The sequence below is a fragment of the Pavona decussata genome, unplaced genomic scaffold (assembly GCF_977016875.1).
Source record: "Pavona decussata unplaced genomic scaffold, jaPavDecu1.1 SCAFFOLD_38, whole genome shotgun sequence".
In the NCBI taxonomy this organism is placed as follows: Eukaryota; Metazoa; Cnidaria; class Anthozoa; order Scleractinia; family Agariciidae; genus Pavona; species Pavona decussata.
Genome location: NW_028145460.1, coordinates 3,975,578 through 3,995,000, shown reverse-complemented (window position 1 = coordinate 3,995,000; position 19,423 = coordinate 3,975,578). Strand labels below are relative to the sequence as shown.

General features: G+C 42.1%; 1 protein-coding gene across 1 annotated transcript in view; it reads left to right on the top strand.

The window, feature by feature from the left end:
- LOC146483691 (uncharacterized) overlaps positions 1-19,423 on the top strand; it is a 99,383-nt gene that overhangs the window by 50,397 nt on the left and 29,563 nt on the right. The window contains exons 17-22 of the mRNA XM_085105834.1: positions 2,343-2,414; positions 2,938-3,009; positions 4,343-4,414; positions 6,754-6,825; positions 17,283-17,354; positions 18,691-18,762. Coding sequence (XP_084961960.1) covers positions 2,343-2,414; positions 2,938-3,009; positions 4,343-4,414; positions 6,754-6,825; positions 17,283-17,354; positions 18,691-18,762 — 432 coding nt within the window. The remainder of the gene's footprint in view (positions 1-2,342; positions 2,415-2,937; positions 3,010-4,342; positions 4,415-6,753; positions 6,826-17,282; positions 17,355-18,690; positions 18,763-19,423) is intronic.

The window sequence follows — 19,423 nt, the reverse complement described above, 5'->3', positions numbered from 1 at the left end:
AGGTCTGTCAACCGCATTTTAACATTAAACGTGCCATAAATTCTGGCCAGGATCCTCGCACAAATGAGGCAGCTGACGCTGGAAAGCTCTTCGTTTCTTAAAAGCTTGCGAAGATACAACCAAGCGAAGACACAACGTCTGCCAACACTAGAGTCTCGTCGCTCGATAACGTCGCGTTAATAAGTTCCTTATTTCGAACGGCGTTGAACAAGTACACCCGGGGAACTTTCGTTCCAAGACACGTCAAATTTTTTTGGCAAAATCTACAGGATTTTAAAGGTTGAAATCTCAAACCCGGAGAACCTTTCGGTGTCCGCGACATCGAAGCGATGTAAGGACAACCGCGCGAACTCGAGAACTCGCGTGAGTAATCGAAACCCGGACAATGAAAAGTTTGACATTTTGACATGTTGACACATTGTGGAAAAAGTGGGCGGCATGAGGTGTTTAAGAAAATGATTACAGGCTCCTCTTCTTTCCCTCTTTTTCTCTCCCCCACCCCCGTCGTTTTCGTCCCCTCGCCCTCTCCTTCGCGCGTCTCTCTCAAGGGGCCTGGAACAGGCTACAATCAGGGAGAAATGTTTATCATGTGGACTTTGTGCCCAGTACCTAAGCGAGCGACCGCGAGAACCAATGAAATCCCATGAGATACCCACTAGACCATGGTCCAAAATAAGTGCCGACCTTTTTTCAGCTGGATGGATGCAACTACCTCGTTATGGTTGACCATTACAGCGACTTCTTTGAACTAGACCCCCTCGGTGGGAACACATCAGCCAACGCAGTCATTCGAGCCATGAAAAGACAATTTGCTTGTCACGGAATTCCAGACGAGTGCATATCCGATAACGGCACACAGTTTGAAAGCCATGAATATTCAAGTTTTGCTCGAGAACATGGTTTCATCGTACGCAAATCGTCACCATACCACAGCCGAGGGAACGAAAAGGCGGAATCCACAGTCAAAATTGCAAAGAACATTCTGAAAAAATCCCGCCATGAGGACCCCTATCTGGCACTCTTAGCGTACCAAAACACACCCCAGCAAGGATATGATTACTCGCCAGCACAACGCCTTATGTCTAGAAGACTACGGGACATCATTCCCACAGCTCCGCGTCAACTTGCTCCACATACAGTGTCCCCAAGTCTAGTACAAGAAAACATTTCAGAAAGGAGACGGAGATCAAAGGCTCAGTACGACAAGAGGGTGTCGGCGCCGCTTGCCGAGTTATCAGAAGGAGATAAAGAGTACGTGGAACCTAGACCGACGAAAAAACACCAACCCTGGATCTATGGAGAGGTAATTGGAGGACCTGCCCCAAGGTCCTGCCTCGTGAGCACAGCAATGGGACCAGTCCAGCGAAACCACGCACAAATCAGGGAGGCAAAGGCAGAACCAGTCGACAACTATGATGGAAAACTGTACCGATTTGAAACTGCATCCCTACCATCTGAAAGTGGACCGATAGAGGAAACGGATCAGCCAGTTGAAAAGGGAACCTACACCGCCACCTCGCCGTTCAACCAGAAAACGTAGACTTCCCTCAAGATTCAACGACTTTCCTATGGACTAAACACTCTTGCGAGCGTTTGACAGAGTTTAGACACTGTCTTCGAGAGTTAAAAGACTTTGTTTGCTTTGTTTGACTTTGTTTGTTAGTTTGTTCTTATTTTTTAATATCACAATCATGAATATCATGTCGTTTAAGTTGAAAATAATTGGAAAAATAGCTTGGGGCTGTTCCCTTGAGGCACTTTTCAACCAGTTTAACAATGTGGTTTTCTCTTCTCCTCGTAAGGGTGTTCCAACAAAGACTTGTAACCATCTGTTCGGTGGACAAGACTATTCTACCACCTCGTCTTTGTAAACATTCCAGACTTCCTTCATTCCCTTTACCACATCTATAGAAAACAGCACCACAATAGTATAGTGGTGTCCACTCTAAAAAAAGCCGCCTCAATCCCCAACCCCAGCGCCAATAATAAAAACTCTTCGATGTACACATCCTTCCAGCAGTAAGCACTCGCGAACATGAGAGCATGTATTGTTGGAGATAGCTGTTTCAACGTATTCGCTGGTTTCCTTTCCAACCTGTCTTAGTTTTTACATAAAGCTTTTATCTTGCTATTTTTAGCGACCATTCTTAAGCTTAATTTTTACTCTTGTTATATAAATCAATTGCATCATTGTGACTTTTAGATTTACTATCGTTATGACGTATGTTGTAAATTAATTATTATTGTTATTTAAAGGCCCTTTTCAGGGAGTGTCATAAAAGTTTGCTTTGTATTGTATAAATTGTAACAATCGCTGAAAATTTGTAACCTTTGACTCGAAGGCATCTGCCCAATAACCAGTTGAAGCAGTTACGTCCAGGCGTTTTTGGCAACAACACTCAGCTGAGAATACTGTAAGTGGGACCTTTAACTTTGTCACTTAGCAATAAATATATTACCTACCTCTAGCCTATTTAGAGTAGTGGAAGGTAGACAAAAAGTTGAACTTTATTGTTTAAAACGAAACGATTTGCAACAGAGGATGGAAGAAACTTTATTGATTAGTCATTAAACTCAAATCAACCTAGGATTAGCTTAATCAGGCCTTGAACAACTGGGCCCTGGCTAGATCATGCTACAGAAACTGAGTTAAGCTCCCAGTTCGACTTACCTTTTTCCCTACAAAGAATAATATTAATAAACAGTTATTTATATTTATGCATAGCCTGCGCGCCCTCGTGGACGTCTCCCATGTTCACCTCTGCGTGCAGATAATTATACCAGTAACGAGAGTCACATTTACGATTAAGATCGTTAGGTTCGGCAAAGATGTTGGTATTGGTAAAGTATGGAATGTGTCAAGGAGGTATTTATATTTTTCCAACTTTTAGTCATTGCTCGTACCATTATAGTAACTTGTTGATTGTTTCTCTGTAGGTATTTAGCCGGTAACCAGCTACGGGATTTACCTCCAGATGTTTTTACAAACAACACTCAGCTGCAAGAACTGTAAGTTACAAACACTATCATTAAAGGAAACCTCCACTCCGTCAACAAATTGACGGTAATTTGTCGGAAATGGTGTACAGTCTAAATTCAAAACAGAGTTCAGTTTAAAATGGAGAAGTGACATTCAAGTGTTCTAAAATTAGATATTTTCGATTTTATTTGTCTCGGGCGCTGCCATTTTGTGACGTCATACGGTTGCTGCTTTTGTCAGTAAGCAGAAGTTTTTGTGTGTCAAACAAATGAGTAACCATATTGCGTCATGAAATCGAAGGTGGCGGCGCCCGGGAAATTGAAAAGGGAAAATAGGCGATAATCAAATGCTGTTTTGATCGACACAGTAAAATTATTTCCATGTTTTCCAACGCAATTGTAAATTAGACCGTATTTTCAACAATTTAACGTTGATTTATTTCAAGAGTGCAGGTTTCCTTTAAATCTATTCGGATCTGTTTTCGGACTGTAAAATAATGACTCAGATATTTTCTTTACCACCCATAGCTTGAATATAGAGGAGTTTCTGCTATTACGCTCAAATTTGTACATAGTTGCCCACTATACTGACTTGCCGACATTTTCCTGTATCCTTTCAATTGTTGCAATGAGCATGTCCTTTACTTGGTAATCAGGTTTAAGGATAAGTGCTTCTTTGTCAAGGTACTGAGTTTGCTTACTCCTTACGATACAATTTGGGTTTGAGGTTTTGTTTTTCATGAAAGAAACTACATTATCTCTGACGCGGTTACCCCTTCTGGCTCTAAGGTAGATTTTCACTGTCGCGTAAATTCTTATTGCTACGGAGGCCCTCGTCACTGGCCGTGTTTTTCAGAGAAGTCCTGAAAAATTAATGTTAAAATAAACTACGAACGGAATAGGCAAACATAGGAAACTGAGAACTGTTTACATGTATTATAAGTTAAACATCTCACGTTGCACAGGCGGCTCTAACACCGGCTGTTACTTTATATTTATTTACGCATGCAAGGTTACAGTTAAATTAACGTTCAGCAGTAAGCACTCACGAACATAAGAGCATGTATTGTTGGAGATAGCTGTTTTAACTTATTCGCCGCTTTCCTTTCCAGCCTGTCTTAGTTTTTACATAAAGTTTTCATCTTGCTATTTTTAGCGGCAATTCTTAAGCTTTAATTTTTACTCTTCTTATATAAATCATCGCATCATTGTAACTTTTAGATTTACTATCGTTATGACGTATAATGTTGTAAATGAATTATTATTGTTACTTAAAGGCCCTTTTCAGGGAGTGCCATAAAAGTTTGTATATTATTTGATAAATTATAATAATCGCTGAAAATTTGTAACGTTTGACTTAAAGGCATCTATCCAACAACCAATTGACGCAGTTACGTCCAGGCGTTTTTGGTAACAACACTCAACTGAGAAAACTGTAAGTGGGACCTTTAACTTTGCCACTTGGCAAAATAGATATTGCCTAGCTCTAGCCTATTCGGAGAAGTGGAAGGTAGACAAAAAGTTGAACTTCATTGTTTAAAACGAAACGATTTGCAACAGGGGATTGAATGATTGTTTTTAAAAATATTAATAGTTCCTGTAGGATTGGAGCTTAAAACAAGACAAGCCCAACTAGAGGATACGAGGGACTAGCGCTTCGGCCTTTCAATCGGAGGGTTGGTGGTCCTAGGCTAGTTTGATTTCTGCATTGTCATGTCGTTTCCTAAGACAGGAAACTTTACTCTATATTGTATCATTTCATTCAGCTGCATAAATGGAACATTACCACTGGCCTACCCTGCGATAGACTAGCATTCCATTCAGGGGGGAGTAACAATACTCCTGGGCCCGGTTGTTCGAAAGCAGATTAACGCTAATCTCCAATTAAAGATTAATCGAGGTTTTCATCTCGTTTGTTAAAAATGGTTAAAAAAGGCTAATTTCAAGCTAAAGGTAAGGAAAAGTTTGAGTCAAAACTGAGGGAAGGAAATATTTTCGAAGAATCTTTATTGATTAGCCATTAAACTCAAATCAAAGTTTACGTTTACGCAGGATTAGCTTAATTGGGCTTTGAACAACTGGGCCCAGCTTCCTTCATGCTACAGAAACTGAGTTAAACACGGAGCGATCCTATAAGACCAGGCTGAACAGTTCAGACTGTCAATCAAAAATCCCAAACGCGCGTATCGGATTGGTTGATTACCAAAGGTCTTATTTTAGCACGCTCAAGTTCCCGCAACTTCGATTCGAAAGGACGTGACGAGTTGGCAGAAAAGCTGTTTTAGTTCGAATTATTTTGTTCAAAATCAATCCAACAAATATGGCTACAGGAGAAGAATTTAGAAAGTTAAATTACCCGTCTATTTTGAGATCGGAAATTCATTTATCGGCTGGTAAAATGTTATCCTTTGGAGATATTTCCGAAATGATTACAATAAAGTTCGTAAACAAACTCTGTCTCGAAATAGGTTGTTCTTCTGAAACGGGCTTCCGAGATGGAATCGTTTCGATCCTTTGTGTCGTTTAGTGGGGGAGAGCTAAGTAAAGACACGGAAGCGAAGCCTAGAAGAAACTACGGAGTGGGCAACGGAGGAGAATTTGAAGTGTCTCAAGCGGCGAGCGATCGCACGCAAGACGACGGAGCTGGTAATCTTTTTGAAGTCGGGCCCTCTCTATTGCTTACTGCATAAACTTAGAATATATTTAGTACTGGCTAATTTTAGCACTGATGTGAGAGCCATTGCCATTATCATTTCATCCATAGGATACATGAGAGCAACACCAGGTCGTGTTTTGTTTAGATCTTTGGTGATTTTTCGAATTAGCAAATTATGCAAATATGCATGATCAAGTACGAAATGTGTTTAGATGTTTTTATTTTTGACTTGTGCATAGAAGTTTAGAATTTATAACTGCCACTTCCAGCGGATTAGTAGAGTTAGTTTTCACGTACGTGATCGATAGATACACAAGCGGTAATGAGCTTGAACCCAACATGACGACTCGAGCGGCCGTTAAGCGGAAAATATCTGCCAAATTTTGAAAATCCCGCCAGTTTTTGGCGAACAACACACGGACTCGTTTTGGTTATCGGCATGTTCAGATGGAGGGATACAGATGTCCAGTTCGTCGCAGGCTTCAGTTTATAATGGTTTCGATCTTTGTACTGTGTATTTGGTAGAAGGATTTCGAATTTCGAGGTAAGTTTCGTATAATCTTTCTATTGCGGCAACGAAACTTGACTATTTTCGTTATTATCGTTAATTTCGCTAATTTCTGGTGTTTTACAAGATATATAGTCAGCGTTTAGCTTATTTTTATTGATAAATGGATTCCCCCTTCGAGTTTACAAACGATAGTTCTTCTTTCTTTTTTCCTCGACCGTTGCCGACGTCATCCACCATCATACTGATCCGTTTGGAAGCCAACAAAGCGCTTCAAAGGGGGCGTGTCCTTCCCTTTTGTAGGATCGCTCCGTGTTTAAGCTCCTTATTCGTTTTACCCTTTTACCAACGTAGAGTGATATTAGTATACAGTATTTTGCATTTATGCGCGGCCTGCGCAAGCGCGTAGACGTCTCCCATGTTCACCTTTGCGTGCAGATTTATCAGTACGCCAAACGAGAGTCACATTTTACGGTTAAGATTGTTAGGTCTGGCAAAGGTGTTGGTATTGGTAGAGTATGGAATGTTTCAAAGAGGTATAAATATTTTCCAACTTTTAGTCATTGCTCGTTGGCACCGTTATGGTAATTTGTTGATTATTTCTCTGTAGGTATTTATCCTATAACCAGCTATGGGATTTACCTCCAGATGTTTTTACAAACAACACTCAGCTGCAAGAACTGTAAGTTATAACACTATCATTAAAGGGAACCTCCACTGCGACAACAATTTGACGGTAATTCGTCGGAAATGGTCGACTATCTAAATTCAAAATTTCAGTTTAAAAAGTAGAAGGGACATTTAAGTGTTCTAAAATTAGATATGATTATCGCCTATTTTCGATTTTATTTTTCCCAGGCGCTGTCATTTTGTATTTTATGACGTCATACGGTTGCCGCTTTTGTCAGTAAGCAGAAGTTCTTTTGTGTGAAACAAATGAGCAACCATATAACGTCATGAATTCCAAGATGGCAGGGCCCTTGAAATTCAAAAGGAAAAATAGGCGATAATTTAATTCTGTTTTGTTCGACACAGTAAAATTATTTCCATGTTTTTCAACGAAATTGTAAACTAGATCGTATTTTCAACAATTTAAGGTTGATTTATTTCAAGAGTGCACTATTCGGATCTCCTTTGGACTGTAAACTAATAACTCAGAAAATTTCTGTACCACCCATAACTTGAAACTTAGAGGAGTTTCTTCTATTACGCTCACATTTGCACATAGTTGCCCACTATACTGACTTGCCAACATTTTGCTTTATCCGTTCAATTGTTGCAATGGGCATGTCCTTTACTTGGCAATCAGGTTTAAGGATGTGGCAGGCATGTAGCCTGTTTGATCTCCAAATCCAACACATTAAACACACCGTTTCCTTCCGTTGTCTCACGTTTATTTCGCCCGATCTAAAACGTTTCCAGCACGAAACAAGTACAACTTTGACGGCTACTACAAACTCTAGCTCTAATGAAAACACTCTCGTCCTACGAGCACATGCTACAATTCTACTCTCGTTAGAGGGGGGTACAACAATTCATGATAATGTCAACGTCACTTCCGGTTTCCTACTCGAGACTAATAACAAAGCGATTAAACTAAATTGTTCAGCTTTCGACAACCTCCACCTCGCAACTTGCAGTAGTAAGTTGCGACTCAGTCTCTAAAGCGACTTGGACGGACAATCCCTCGTCCACTCCGAGTGCTTGTGGCATCGGGACTTCATGTTCAGCTTCTTCTTCACCGTCTTTCATATCGGCCTCACTGTCTAATATCTCGTCATCCTTATCAGTATCCTCTGGTAGCCTTGTGATGGGCGGGAGATTGTCAGATTCAGCACAAATCTCCAATTTGTACAGTTTGCGAACTGGTCGCGTCAGCATACCCGATTTCACCTGTACAATAGCAGCACAATCCCCATCTTCCAATTAAGACGCTTTTCTCTGTCGTCAGCTACAAGGACAACCTCTCCGACTTTCAAAGGATTTGGTAGAGTCTTCCAAACTTCTTCTTGTGAACCCAGCACTGGATGCAAGTATTCTTTCCTCCAAAGGTCATTCATGAAGGACAGCCACTTTCTTCTTTGTCGAAATTCGTTAGTGAAGTTCAGTTCTCTTTCTTCTTCCTCGAAGTCTCCTCGGGGTGGCAACAGGAACTGTTCAGGGCACAAAGGGATAGGAACACCACCATCAGGATTAGGTGACTCCCACAAGTAAGTGATAGGCCGGCAGTTGATGACTTTCTCTACTTCAATTAGAGCAGTTACTAGTTCCTTCCAGGAAAGAACGGCGTGACCTAACGAGCGACGTAGTAGTCCTTTGACAATGCCTACTAACCTCTCCCAGGCTCCTCCCCACCAAGGTCCACGTTCAACCACAAACTGCTACTTCATGTCAAGATTTTTCTCTCTCACCCACTTAGCCGCCGCCACAAAGTTTGATCCATGATCACTTATGGATAACTGAGGGACACCTCGTCTGTTCATAAATCTCTGCAGTGCCTGTATCAACGCTTCTGTAGACAACGACGTCACAGGTTCTAAATGGATGGCTCTTACTGACATGCAGATGAACAAAACGAACCAGACCTTGCTGTTATCCTTTAAGTATAGGGGTCCTCCTAGATCCATACCAGTAGTTTTTAAGGGACGCTTGCAGGTCACACGACATCGAGGGAGTGGGGGCGTCTGTTCAGATGCCGTAGCAGCTAAAAACCTGCTGCATTTCCTACACTTCCGTATAACTGATGAGACCGACTTCTTTGAGCGCAGGATCCAAATCCCTTGGCGTCTCAGTTCCGAGATAACTGTTGCAGAACCAGCATGTTGCATTTGTTCATGAATGTGAAGTACTAACTGGTCGATGACACCACACTTCTTTACAAGGTCGGGATGAAGCTCATCAAAGGTTGCGTCCACTTGTTGCAAACGGCCACCCATCCTTATTAATCCACCTTCCAAGAACGGATGTAAGGATATTAGACAAGACTGACGCTGAACAGGTTGGCTATTTTCCAGCGACTTAACTCCCTCGAGAAAAATTTTCTCTGCACTTGCTTCAAGATAACCGTTTTAGCACAGTTCAACTCCTCTAAGGATAGCATGGCTTGACTGTTTCCAGTAGACCTGTGCCAACGTAGCAACCATGCCACGCTTCTCAATGTTCGAAGGTACTTGCTTGTCCTGGGGGTATCAACAATGTCCTCAACATACATAGGTTCCTCATTGTCCGTTACGGCCATCATCAGCGATGCTTTCCCTGTTTCATTCTTTGAATGCTTTGACCACTCTGTCTCAGGTCGTTTCAACCATTCGGGGCCATTCCACCAAATCTTAGAGCCAGACAACTGGGTGACTGTCATACCTCGAGTAGGTAAGTCCGCAGGATTTTCATTTGTGGGAACCCATGACCACACTCCACCAACAGCCGTAATCTCCTCCACTCGGTTAGCCACAAACACTCCACCCACACGCGGTCCCTGGTTAATCCATGCAAGAGCAACACTAGAATCTGTCCAAATAGAATTCATCATCTATCTTGAGCCCCTCATTGTACTCTAATCTTAGTGAATTGAGAAGTCGAGCTCCTAGTATAATAAGGCACCAAGAAGTTCAAGACGACACTTCGAAGCCACAAGATTCACTGTTACGTTTCCTTTAATGTCTGCTACACGAAGATAGACTGCTACTGCATAGGCTCTGGAGGAGGCGTCAGTGAAAACGTGAAGCGACACTCTTGTGTCCTTGTACTGAGAGGGTGTGATTCCTAACCATCGGCTAACTCTGAGATGATTTCCACCAGAGAATCCTTTTAACACTTCTTCAACACGCCTTTGGAGATCGAGACTGACTTCCTCATCCCATCCGAGCTTCTCTTTCCAACAGTCCTGGACAATTATCTTTAGGGGCGTGACAACCGGGCTCACCAGCCCACACGGGTCGTAAATCTTAGACAGACAGGACAATACTTCTCTCTTCGTAAGTTTTTTGGGCACGATATCTTCCACGTAAACAAGTGGGAGAAGTTCATCGGAGTTTAAGTCCCAGCTTACCCAAAGTACTTTGTGTATTTGTTGTACTTGGCTGTCTGAAAAATCACGGAGGAGATCTCCATCATTGGACCGAAATTCTCGTAGGTTGAAGCCACCATCTCTAAAGATGCGCACCGCCTCATGCCAGAACTCCCTTGCCTTTTCAGTGTTCTCCATAGAGTTCACCGGGTCATCCATGTAAAGATTGCGAAGAAGTTGGGAAGCCATTTCTGATTTGCTGATGAAACTCTCGAGATGCTGTTTCAGGACTACTTGAAGCAGAAATGGTGAGGATTTGGCACCGAAAAAAACCTTCTTGTATCTATACACCTCAATCTCTCCTTGCGGTTTAAGCCACAAGAAACAACAGACATTCCGGTCTTCATCATGGAGCGACAGCTGTAGAAAAGCCTTTTCGAGATCACCCACAACGCCAACCTTGCCAATACGGAAACGGAGAAGTATGCCCCACAACAGTGGTAAAAGGTTTGGTCCTTTCTCAAGGGCATCGTTGAGAGAAAGGCCACCCTCAGACTTAGCTGAGGCATCATGTACAATGCGCAGTTTAGTTGTCTCCCGATCAAGCTTAACAACTCCTCCATGTGGAAGATATGACTGGGGAACGCAGTCATTTGGCAATGGCTCGATATGTCCCTCTTTGAAGAGAGTTTTTAACTGATTGTCATATGCTGTGTAGTCTTCAGGTGTCATCTTTTTAACCATGCGACGAAGCCTTGTTTCACAGAGGGCCTTGTTAAGTGCTAAATTCTTTCGGGCTTGAGGTTTCCAAGGCCACGACACAACATACTTCCCAGAATCGTCGCGTTGAACAGCATTCTTCACCTCCAGCTCTAAGTCTGGTTCCAACACCTCCTCTTGCGCAACACCAAGGTGGTCCAAAGTCCAGAAGTTCCGCAGTTGTTCATGAACAGTGGCTCTAAATGCATGGGCATTAGCTCTCGCTACCACACCTGCAGCTGGAGGAGATCCGCTGCCACCATGAAGAATCCACCCGAAGATTGTCGGTGTTCCCTTGAGACCATTTCTCAATTTCCACGTCATTCCTGTAACAATGGTATCATAGCAATCTTTTCCAAACACAATACCAATATCATCTGCACCAGGACCAGCGAGATCAGCAAGGATTGGACAACCACCAACAACCTCTTGAAGAGCTTGATAACACTCAGGCTCCACCCTCTCGAAGACATCAGACAACTCATCCATTACAACAGCTTGAAAGGTGAAGGTATTCGCAATGTTCCCTCCTCTCGCAGTCACCTCAACAACATCAAACTCACCTTCCAACACATCCCCAAGCGTCTCAATCCGCAAATGACGTTTTCCAACAACTCTCTTCGGCACACTTGCAGCCAACTGAGATGACATCATCGTAAAAGTTGCCCCAGTATCACATAGAGCTCTTACAACCACATTCCCAATAACAACACACACAGTTCTCATCATAACTCCTGTTGTTTTAAAATCAGCATTAATTGCAGATGGCATCATCGCCTCTTGTGGAGGTCGGGACAATGGTTGCACTTGACTCTGGGTACCGGTTGAGGGTACATAGGGAGGGGCAACTGGATTCCAACTTAGGTGACTTGGTGTGTTGCTTGGTGGGGTCACTGTAAGCTGTCTCTGGGTGTCTTGAACCTTTACTCCACCAGTCTACCACAGCTGTGGGATGTGTGATCCACGTCCACGCTGGCAAGGTTTTCTAAACCTACATGCACTCATTCGATGTCCACTTCTAGCACAACGGAAACAGGCTCTCGTAGGTACAGTACACTGTTTAGGGGTGTGTGGACCCTTGCAGAAGGTACAAGTTACAGGTTTAGCCATTAAACCAGAAGCAGTTGTAAACACAAGTTTTTCTTTTTCCACAGGGTGGTGATGTTTGAAAGGCAGCTCTCTCTCCACAGATGGGTCTGCACTCTCTCGAATGTCCAATTCCCGCTCCAGAAACCCTAGCATTTTCGAGAATCATATATTTTCCTTTGCTAAACCAGCTTTTTCTCGGGCCCACTCCAATATCCAATCCCTGGGGAGTTTCGATTCAATCAACGGCATCAAAAGAGCTCCATATTGTTCAGTAGTCACTCCTTGAACTTTGCTCTCACAGTTGCACAAAGTTCATCCACTGCATCCCTCATAGCCTTGTTTGACTGATCAACTGATTTCACGTCTGCCAGCTTGGTCATAAGTCGGTTTCTTTGTACTTCATCTTTGCCATAACGTCATTTCAGGCGTGCCACAGCAACTTCATAGTTGGGCGCTTCAGTCTTAATGTTTGCAACATATCCCGCTGCTTCATCAGTCAGCAGGGACTTCAAGTACTCAAACTTCTGGACAGTAGGTATTTCAGGGTTGTCATGTATGGATACCCTGAAAATGTCCCAGAATTCTGGCCAATCCAACACCTCGCCCGAGAATTTTCTGAGGTCAGTTTTCGGTAATTTCATTTAGGCGTACATGAAGTATGTTTTGTCTCTGGCATGATGTACTCGAATTTTTCAGGATTTTCAATTGTATTTTGCTTTTGTCTTTCTTTTAACCACAATTTTAAAACATGAATGCGATCTGTTACCATGTCGAACCAAGGTCGTTGAGCGTCAACTTCTTCCCGGACATCAGAGTCATCGTTCAAGAGTTTTTCGATCTCCATCTGAAGATCCTCTGCTTTGTGCAGTCTCGTAGTTATCGAATCGAGCTTTTCCTCCACTCTAGTGACACCAGGCGAGTCGGAGTCAATGATGTTCCTAACAGCATCCAAATCTCTGGTCATCCAACCTCTCAACCCACTGCGAGCTCTTTTCAGCTGGTCAATTTGTTTCGGCTTCATTTTGATCCAGCGATGGCGTCAAACGGCAACGAACAACACTCTAGGCGAACGGTAAGATCACGTCGCGGGTCACCATGTTTGATCTCCAAATCCAACACATTAAACACACCGTTTCCTTCCGTTGTCTCACGTTTTTTCGCCCGATCTAAAACGTTTCCAGCACGAAACAAGTACAACTTTGACGGCTACTACAAACTCTAGCTCTAATGAAAACACTCTCGTCCTACGAGCACATGCTACAATTCTACTCTCGCAAGAGGGGGGTACAACAATTCATGATAATGTCAACGTCACTTCCGGTTTCCTACTCGAGACTAATAACAAAACGATTAAACTAAATTGTTCAGCTTTCGACAGTAGCCAGCCATATTTTCCATTTAAGCCCAAGTTGTACAGCGTGTCATATATCAAAGTTTACCAACGTCTAACGTAGGAACAGGTGGTCTTACTAGTTTTATCCCTATTTTATCTCCAATCTAACGCTTTAATTAATACAGATGCAAAGCTGATTCCTTTTCCCAGTGGGATTTTGTTATATTAAAAGGAAAATTTAAAATTAATTAAGACTGTCTGGCATGATCATGTGCATGACTATTACAGACTAATCATCACTTGATTGCAAGCCTTCTTGGTTTGCTCGCACAGAAGTCGCTGATGACTCTCTCGGGGTCAATCGGCATCTACCTGTATGTGCGCATAAGAGATAGAGATGATAATCGTTCTGTCAGCATAGTGGACGGCACGTATGTTTTCACTCTTCTCATGGTGCTGAATGATCTCTCTAATGTAGCAGTGGACACTGGCATGGTGAGGAGAATGGTAAGCACTGTGGCAAAATTCCGATAGAGATCTTCACTTGTGCAGCTTAGTGTATCATTCAAGTTGTTTTGTTTCTCGCCCTCGACAAGCGCCCATCTCGCTTTCCACCGAACGATCTCGTTGTCGAAGGCCACTCTATAACTCAAGTCGTTGGAGTAGGCATTGTAAATCTTGTTAGTTAAGTTTCTCTTTTGAGTGATCTGAGTTGCGTAGGTATGAGGTATTGCCCCAAGGACCGGTCATTGTGGTTAAGCAGCCTGTCATTGAGCTTCTGAATAAGATGATCAACAAGGAAAGTAACCTGGCCTTCGCCGAAGGCGGACGTGTTCTTGCTAGCTCCTTTAGATGAAATTCGAAACTTGTAAAATAATGTAATCAACGAAGGCTGCTTGGCTTTCATTCGCTTAAATAACACGGGAAAAGAAGACGCCCGAGCTGAGAGTCGTAAACGGTTAAGGGAAAGCGGCTCACAGACTGACGGGGAAGATGCGTTCGACGAAGCGGACGGCCATTGTCGTGGGGCATTTGCCAAACTAGATGAAGTCAGTGAAAAGCTAGACAAAGTGCTAACAAGACTCGGCGAGTTAAAGGCTATGCAAGGTAGAGTGGCAGAATTGGAAAAAGAAAATAAAAGTTTACAAGAAAGCCTGAACACCGCTCAAGCGGACATCGACGAACTAAATTCGTCTTCAACCGCCACGTGTGCAACACTGGAAACCCACGCAAAGAAATCTGGAAGACCTCAGTGCTAAAATAAAACATCTTGAGTGCCGCAACATCAAGTTAGAAGCATACATAAGACGTGAAAATCTAAAAGTGTTTAATGTTCCAGAATGAAGAGGTGAGTCAACTTCTGCTGAAGATCAATTGAAAAAAGTGATGCGCGATAAACTTAAGATCCCAGAGGAAGATATCGAACAGATCCGTTTCGAACGCGTTCACCGCATCCCTACTAAGAAGAATACCAGTCAAGGACAGAACTCCAAACCTAGGCCTATTATAGCTAAATTTAGCTTCTTTCAAGATTGGTCTTTTGTTAAAAACTTGAAAAACACTAACATTTCAATCGCGAATGATTTCCCCCGGGAAATTGATGAAATACAGAAAACGTTGTATCCCATCTTGAAAAAGGCCAAACAAAGAAAGCAAACAGCCTATTTCAAAGTTGATAAGCTAATTATAAACGGGCAAATCTACAGAGGTGAAAAAACAACCAATCTCCCATACTACGGTCTCATTATCGACACAAGAAACAGCGGAAACTAAAGCCAAAGCGGTCACAGCGCAACAGCACATCAATAGTTAAGTTTAGTTTAAGGTTTATGTCTGTAATAAGTATTAAACTATTTAACCCTCCTTGTTTAGCTAGAAATGTGAGTGCTCTTTAAACATTTCTAGTCTGTTCGATTTTTTTAATTTTTTTTTATCTTTTTTTAGTTACCGTCTAGTGTTAGTGATATGTTTTTTTTTTTAGTATTGTAATAATATCAGTGTTAATTAGTTGTATTATATTGTTAGTATTGGTAATATTAGTTGTAACATAACAATTATGTAGATAAGTAACTTATTTCCTGTATTAATATCAATTTGTTTCAATAAAGAATTACATAAAAAAAAAGATGATCAACAAGGGGCAAGTAGAGGGCTCTGTACCAGTACTGCTGTGGTGTAACAGCGGGTGCGTTGGCTCGGTTACGCTGGATTGCAGATATTCTTGGCACGCTGGGCTCGATTTCACAACCTCCTGCCAACTACTTTGCACGCTTTAACAGTTCACTCAAAATCTTTTGGTCGTTTCTCTCCTCCCTTAATACACTGATGATTACCTTTGACTCCTTGGCTGCCTCCACGAGGTTGATAGATTGACCTTGCGTGGAGCACGGTGGATAGCGCGGCTGTTGCACATAACGCAATTATTAAATCGAACATGTAGGATGGAGCTCACGTACCCTCTTGCCTTAACGTCTCCATCCTCTTCAAGGCTCTCTAATGCCTTACCATACAACGAGTCAGCCCTACTTGCCCATCGTGTCTCACACAGGGTTCGCAACTTGACGCGCCGTTCCATCTCAACCCTTACTGCCGCATCTTGAGACAAACACTCCTGAAACGCCAACAGTCTCTCCTACGAAAACACTATCTACTGCAGGGTTCCGAGCATGTTTCTCACCAAGGGCTCCTTACAATCATGACCAATTGCCAAGTTCAAGGAGTGAGCCTTACAATGGACATAAACTGCGTTTGGTACGGGATGCCTGATAATTGCTTGGGCACCTCCGCGAATTGCCGCCCCATAATAGCCCTGTGCCTGCATTCGGTCAATATCCAGGCCATATCCCTGCTGGGTCTCTAGAAACCCATCGTCTAGCGCCTGTCCTGTGGTACTCTCAGCTTGTACAAACCCAAGGAACACCCTCCCGTACCTGTTGTCCTCTCGTGTGTGCACAAACAAACGCAAATAGAAATTTCCTCCAGCCTGATATGCGAAATAACACGTTTAATTTAGTTCTTTTGCTGATTGATCAATTGAAGACATTGAAAAGCATTTTGAATGATCATCTTATGTCCGTTCTACTTTTTTTCTAACAATTACAGGCGCACAGCTGTCAAAGCCGCTGTAAGGCGGAAATCAACAGTCAACTAAGTTTTCGTACCCAAAACAATTTCAAAGTGCTATAGTAACTGACATTTCTTTCCTTTGTTAACCTTTCAGCCATTATTATTATTTTTTTTAATTAAACGTTGATACAGCGGATATTCGCTTTTAAATAGTAAATTGCGAAAATTGTTATTAAGCCCGTGCTTAATGGCTTAAAGGCTAGCTACGCCCCTGTATGGTTCTTTGTCAAGGAGCTGAGTGTCCTTACTCCTTACGATAAAATTTGAGCTTAAGGCTTTGTCTTTCATGAAAGAAACTGTATTATCTTTGACGCGGTTACCCCTTCTGGCTCTAAGGAAGATTTCCACTGTCGCGTAAATTTTAAGTGTAATTTCTAAGGAGGCTCTCGTCGCTGCCCGTGTTGAAGGTCCTGAAAAATTAATGTTGAAATAAACTACGAACGCCTTTGGCAAACATAGGAAACTGAGAACTGTTTACATGTATTATAAGTTAAACATCAGTTACGTTGCACAGGCGGCTCTAACATCCGCTGTTACTTTACATTTATTTACGCATGTAAGGCTACAGTTAAATTAACGTTCGTACGCACATAACATTTACGCGGCAGTAGAAATTCATCATATTCTTTATAGTCCGCACGATGTTGTGTCAGTTTCTGATGGCGAGGGACGAAATTGCTGATAGACCGAAACCATAAGTATTGTGGCTTCACGTGAGAAACCAAAATTACTTGATGATTAAAATATCGCTGAAAGCAAAGAGCGAGAGAACAGTGTTCCATGTTTACATGAGTCTCATAATATCTGGTTGTTTTTCTCCTGGTAGGTATCTATCTATGAACAAGTTGCAGGGCTTTCCTGAGGAAGGTTTTAGCAACAATGATCAGCTACAGTACCTGTAAGACATAAAGCTAAAATTAATCCTGTAAGACTATTATTTTTCCAGCTTTGAACGTTTTCTTTAACCCAGAAGTTGATAACCACATGCTTTTCTGGCAGTATGCTTACGTGGCACATAAAGGCCCACGTTTTCTTCCCCCCTACGTTTCTTCTTTAATATACTATGGCAGCGTCAGCAGCACTTTCACACTTTCAAATTAAGCAATTAATTTAAAACGGTTAATAGCGATTTCCACTGTTTTCCCGTTGACCTCCGAGATAAAACGAGGTACGATGTTTGTCAGATGGTCGAGGTACACCGATGGAGCCAACATACGGTCATGTGAGTGGAGACGGAGACATAAGGGACCTTCAGATTTGACTACGAGTACGAGTTTTCAAATCAAGTTTGCGTGGTTAAGAGAACCGCTGGTCACAACAATCTTGTTTGTAGGTTCTCCTTATCTGCTGGTAAACAACAAGAACAGTTGATGGGAATCGAACCCTCGGCGAACGCATTTGATCAACCGTTGCTATCGACTGAGCATTATTTACAACTGGACAAGTTCAACATTGATTCCCACCTACATTTAAAGCTCACACATTCACTTACTTATTGATTATCTCTTGGTAGGGACTTGTCTAATAACCAGCTAAAGGACTTGCCTTCAGGAGTCTTTAGTAACAACAATCGGCTACGATCGCTGTAAGCAGGATTATTCTTTGGGTATAAAAGCGGCATTAATGCTATTTAAATCCATATCTTTAAATTTTTTACTTGTTTCTTTGCATAGGTACTTGTTGTACTTGTTTTTAAATAACTAATTTAAGGACTTAACTCGAGGAGTCTTTAGCAACAACACTCAACTTAAAAGCTTCTAGGCCGGGATAATTCTTTGAGTACAATTCAAACCAGTTTCGTTGAATTATCCAATGCGATTATTCAGTTCTTTGTAGGTACTTGTTAAATAAACAGGTGGATAACTTGCCTTAAGGAAGTTTCGCTTACAACGCTGAACTTATCTTAAATGTATAGGAGTTACCCTCGGGGTCGTTAGTAACAACATTTACCTGCAATACCTAAAAAAGATTGTCTATAAGCTGCAAAACCACATTAATAGCTTTCAGATAGGGTTAAACAGGTGGATAACTTGCCTTAAGGAAGTTTCGCTTACAACGCTGAACTTATCTTAAATGTAAAGGAGTTACCCTCGGGGTCGTTAGTAACAACTTTTACCTGCAATACCTGAAAAAGATAGTCTATAAGCTGCAAAACCACATTAATAGCTTTCAGATAAGGTTAATTTCCTGAAGCTATTAATAATCGCTGAAATTTTATAACCTTTGACTTAAAGGCATCTATCCAAAAACCAATTGAAGCAGTTACGTCCAGGCGTTTTTGGTAACAACACTCAGCTGAGAATACTGTAAGTGGGACCTTTAACTTTGTCACTTAGCAAAAAAGATATTGTCTAGCTCTAGCCTATTCGGAGCAGTGGAAGGTAGACAAAAAGTTGAACTTAATTGTTTAGAACGAAACGATTTGCAACAGAGGATTGAATGATTTTTTAAATATTGACAGTTCCTGTATGATTGGAGCTTAAAACAACACAAGCCCAACTAGTGGATACGAGGGACTAGCGCGTCCGCCTTTCAATCGGAGGGTTGGTGGTTCGAGGCTAGTTTTATTTCTGCATTGTCGTGTCGTTTCCTTAGACAGGAAACTTTATTCTATACTGTATCTCTTCATTCAGGTGCATAAATGGGACATCACCACTGGTTATAACCCTGCGATGGCCTAGCATTCCATTCAGGGGGGAGTAACAATACTCCTGCGCCCGGTTGTTCGAAAGCAGGTTAACGCTAATATACTAGCAGTTTAGTATTAAGTACTTTGTGTTTATGCCCAGCCTGCAAACGCGCGTAGACGTCTCCCATGTTCACCTCTGCGTGCAGATATATCAGTACGCCAAGCGAGAGTCACATTTTACGGTTAAGATCGTTAGGTCCGGCAAAGGTATTGGTATTGGTAGAGTATGGAATGTTTTAAAGAGGTATACATATTTTTCCAACTTTTAGGCAAAGCTC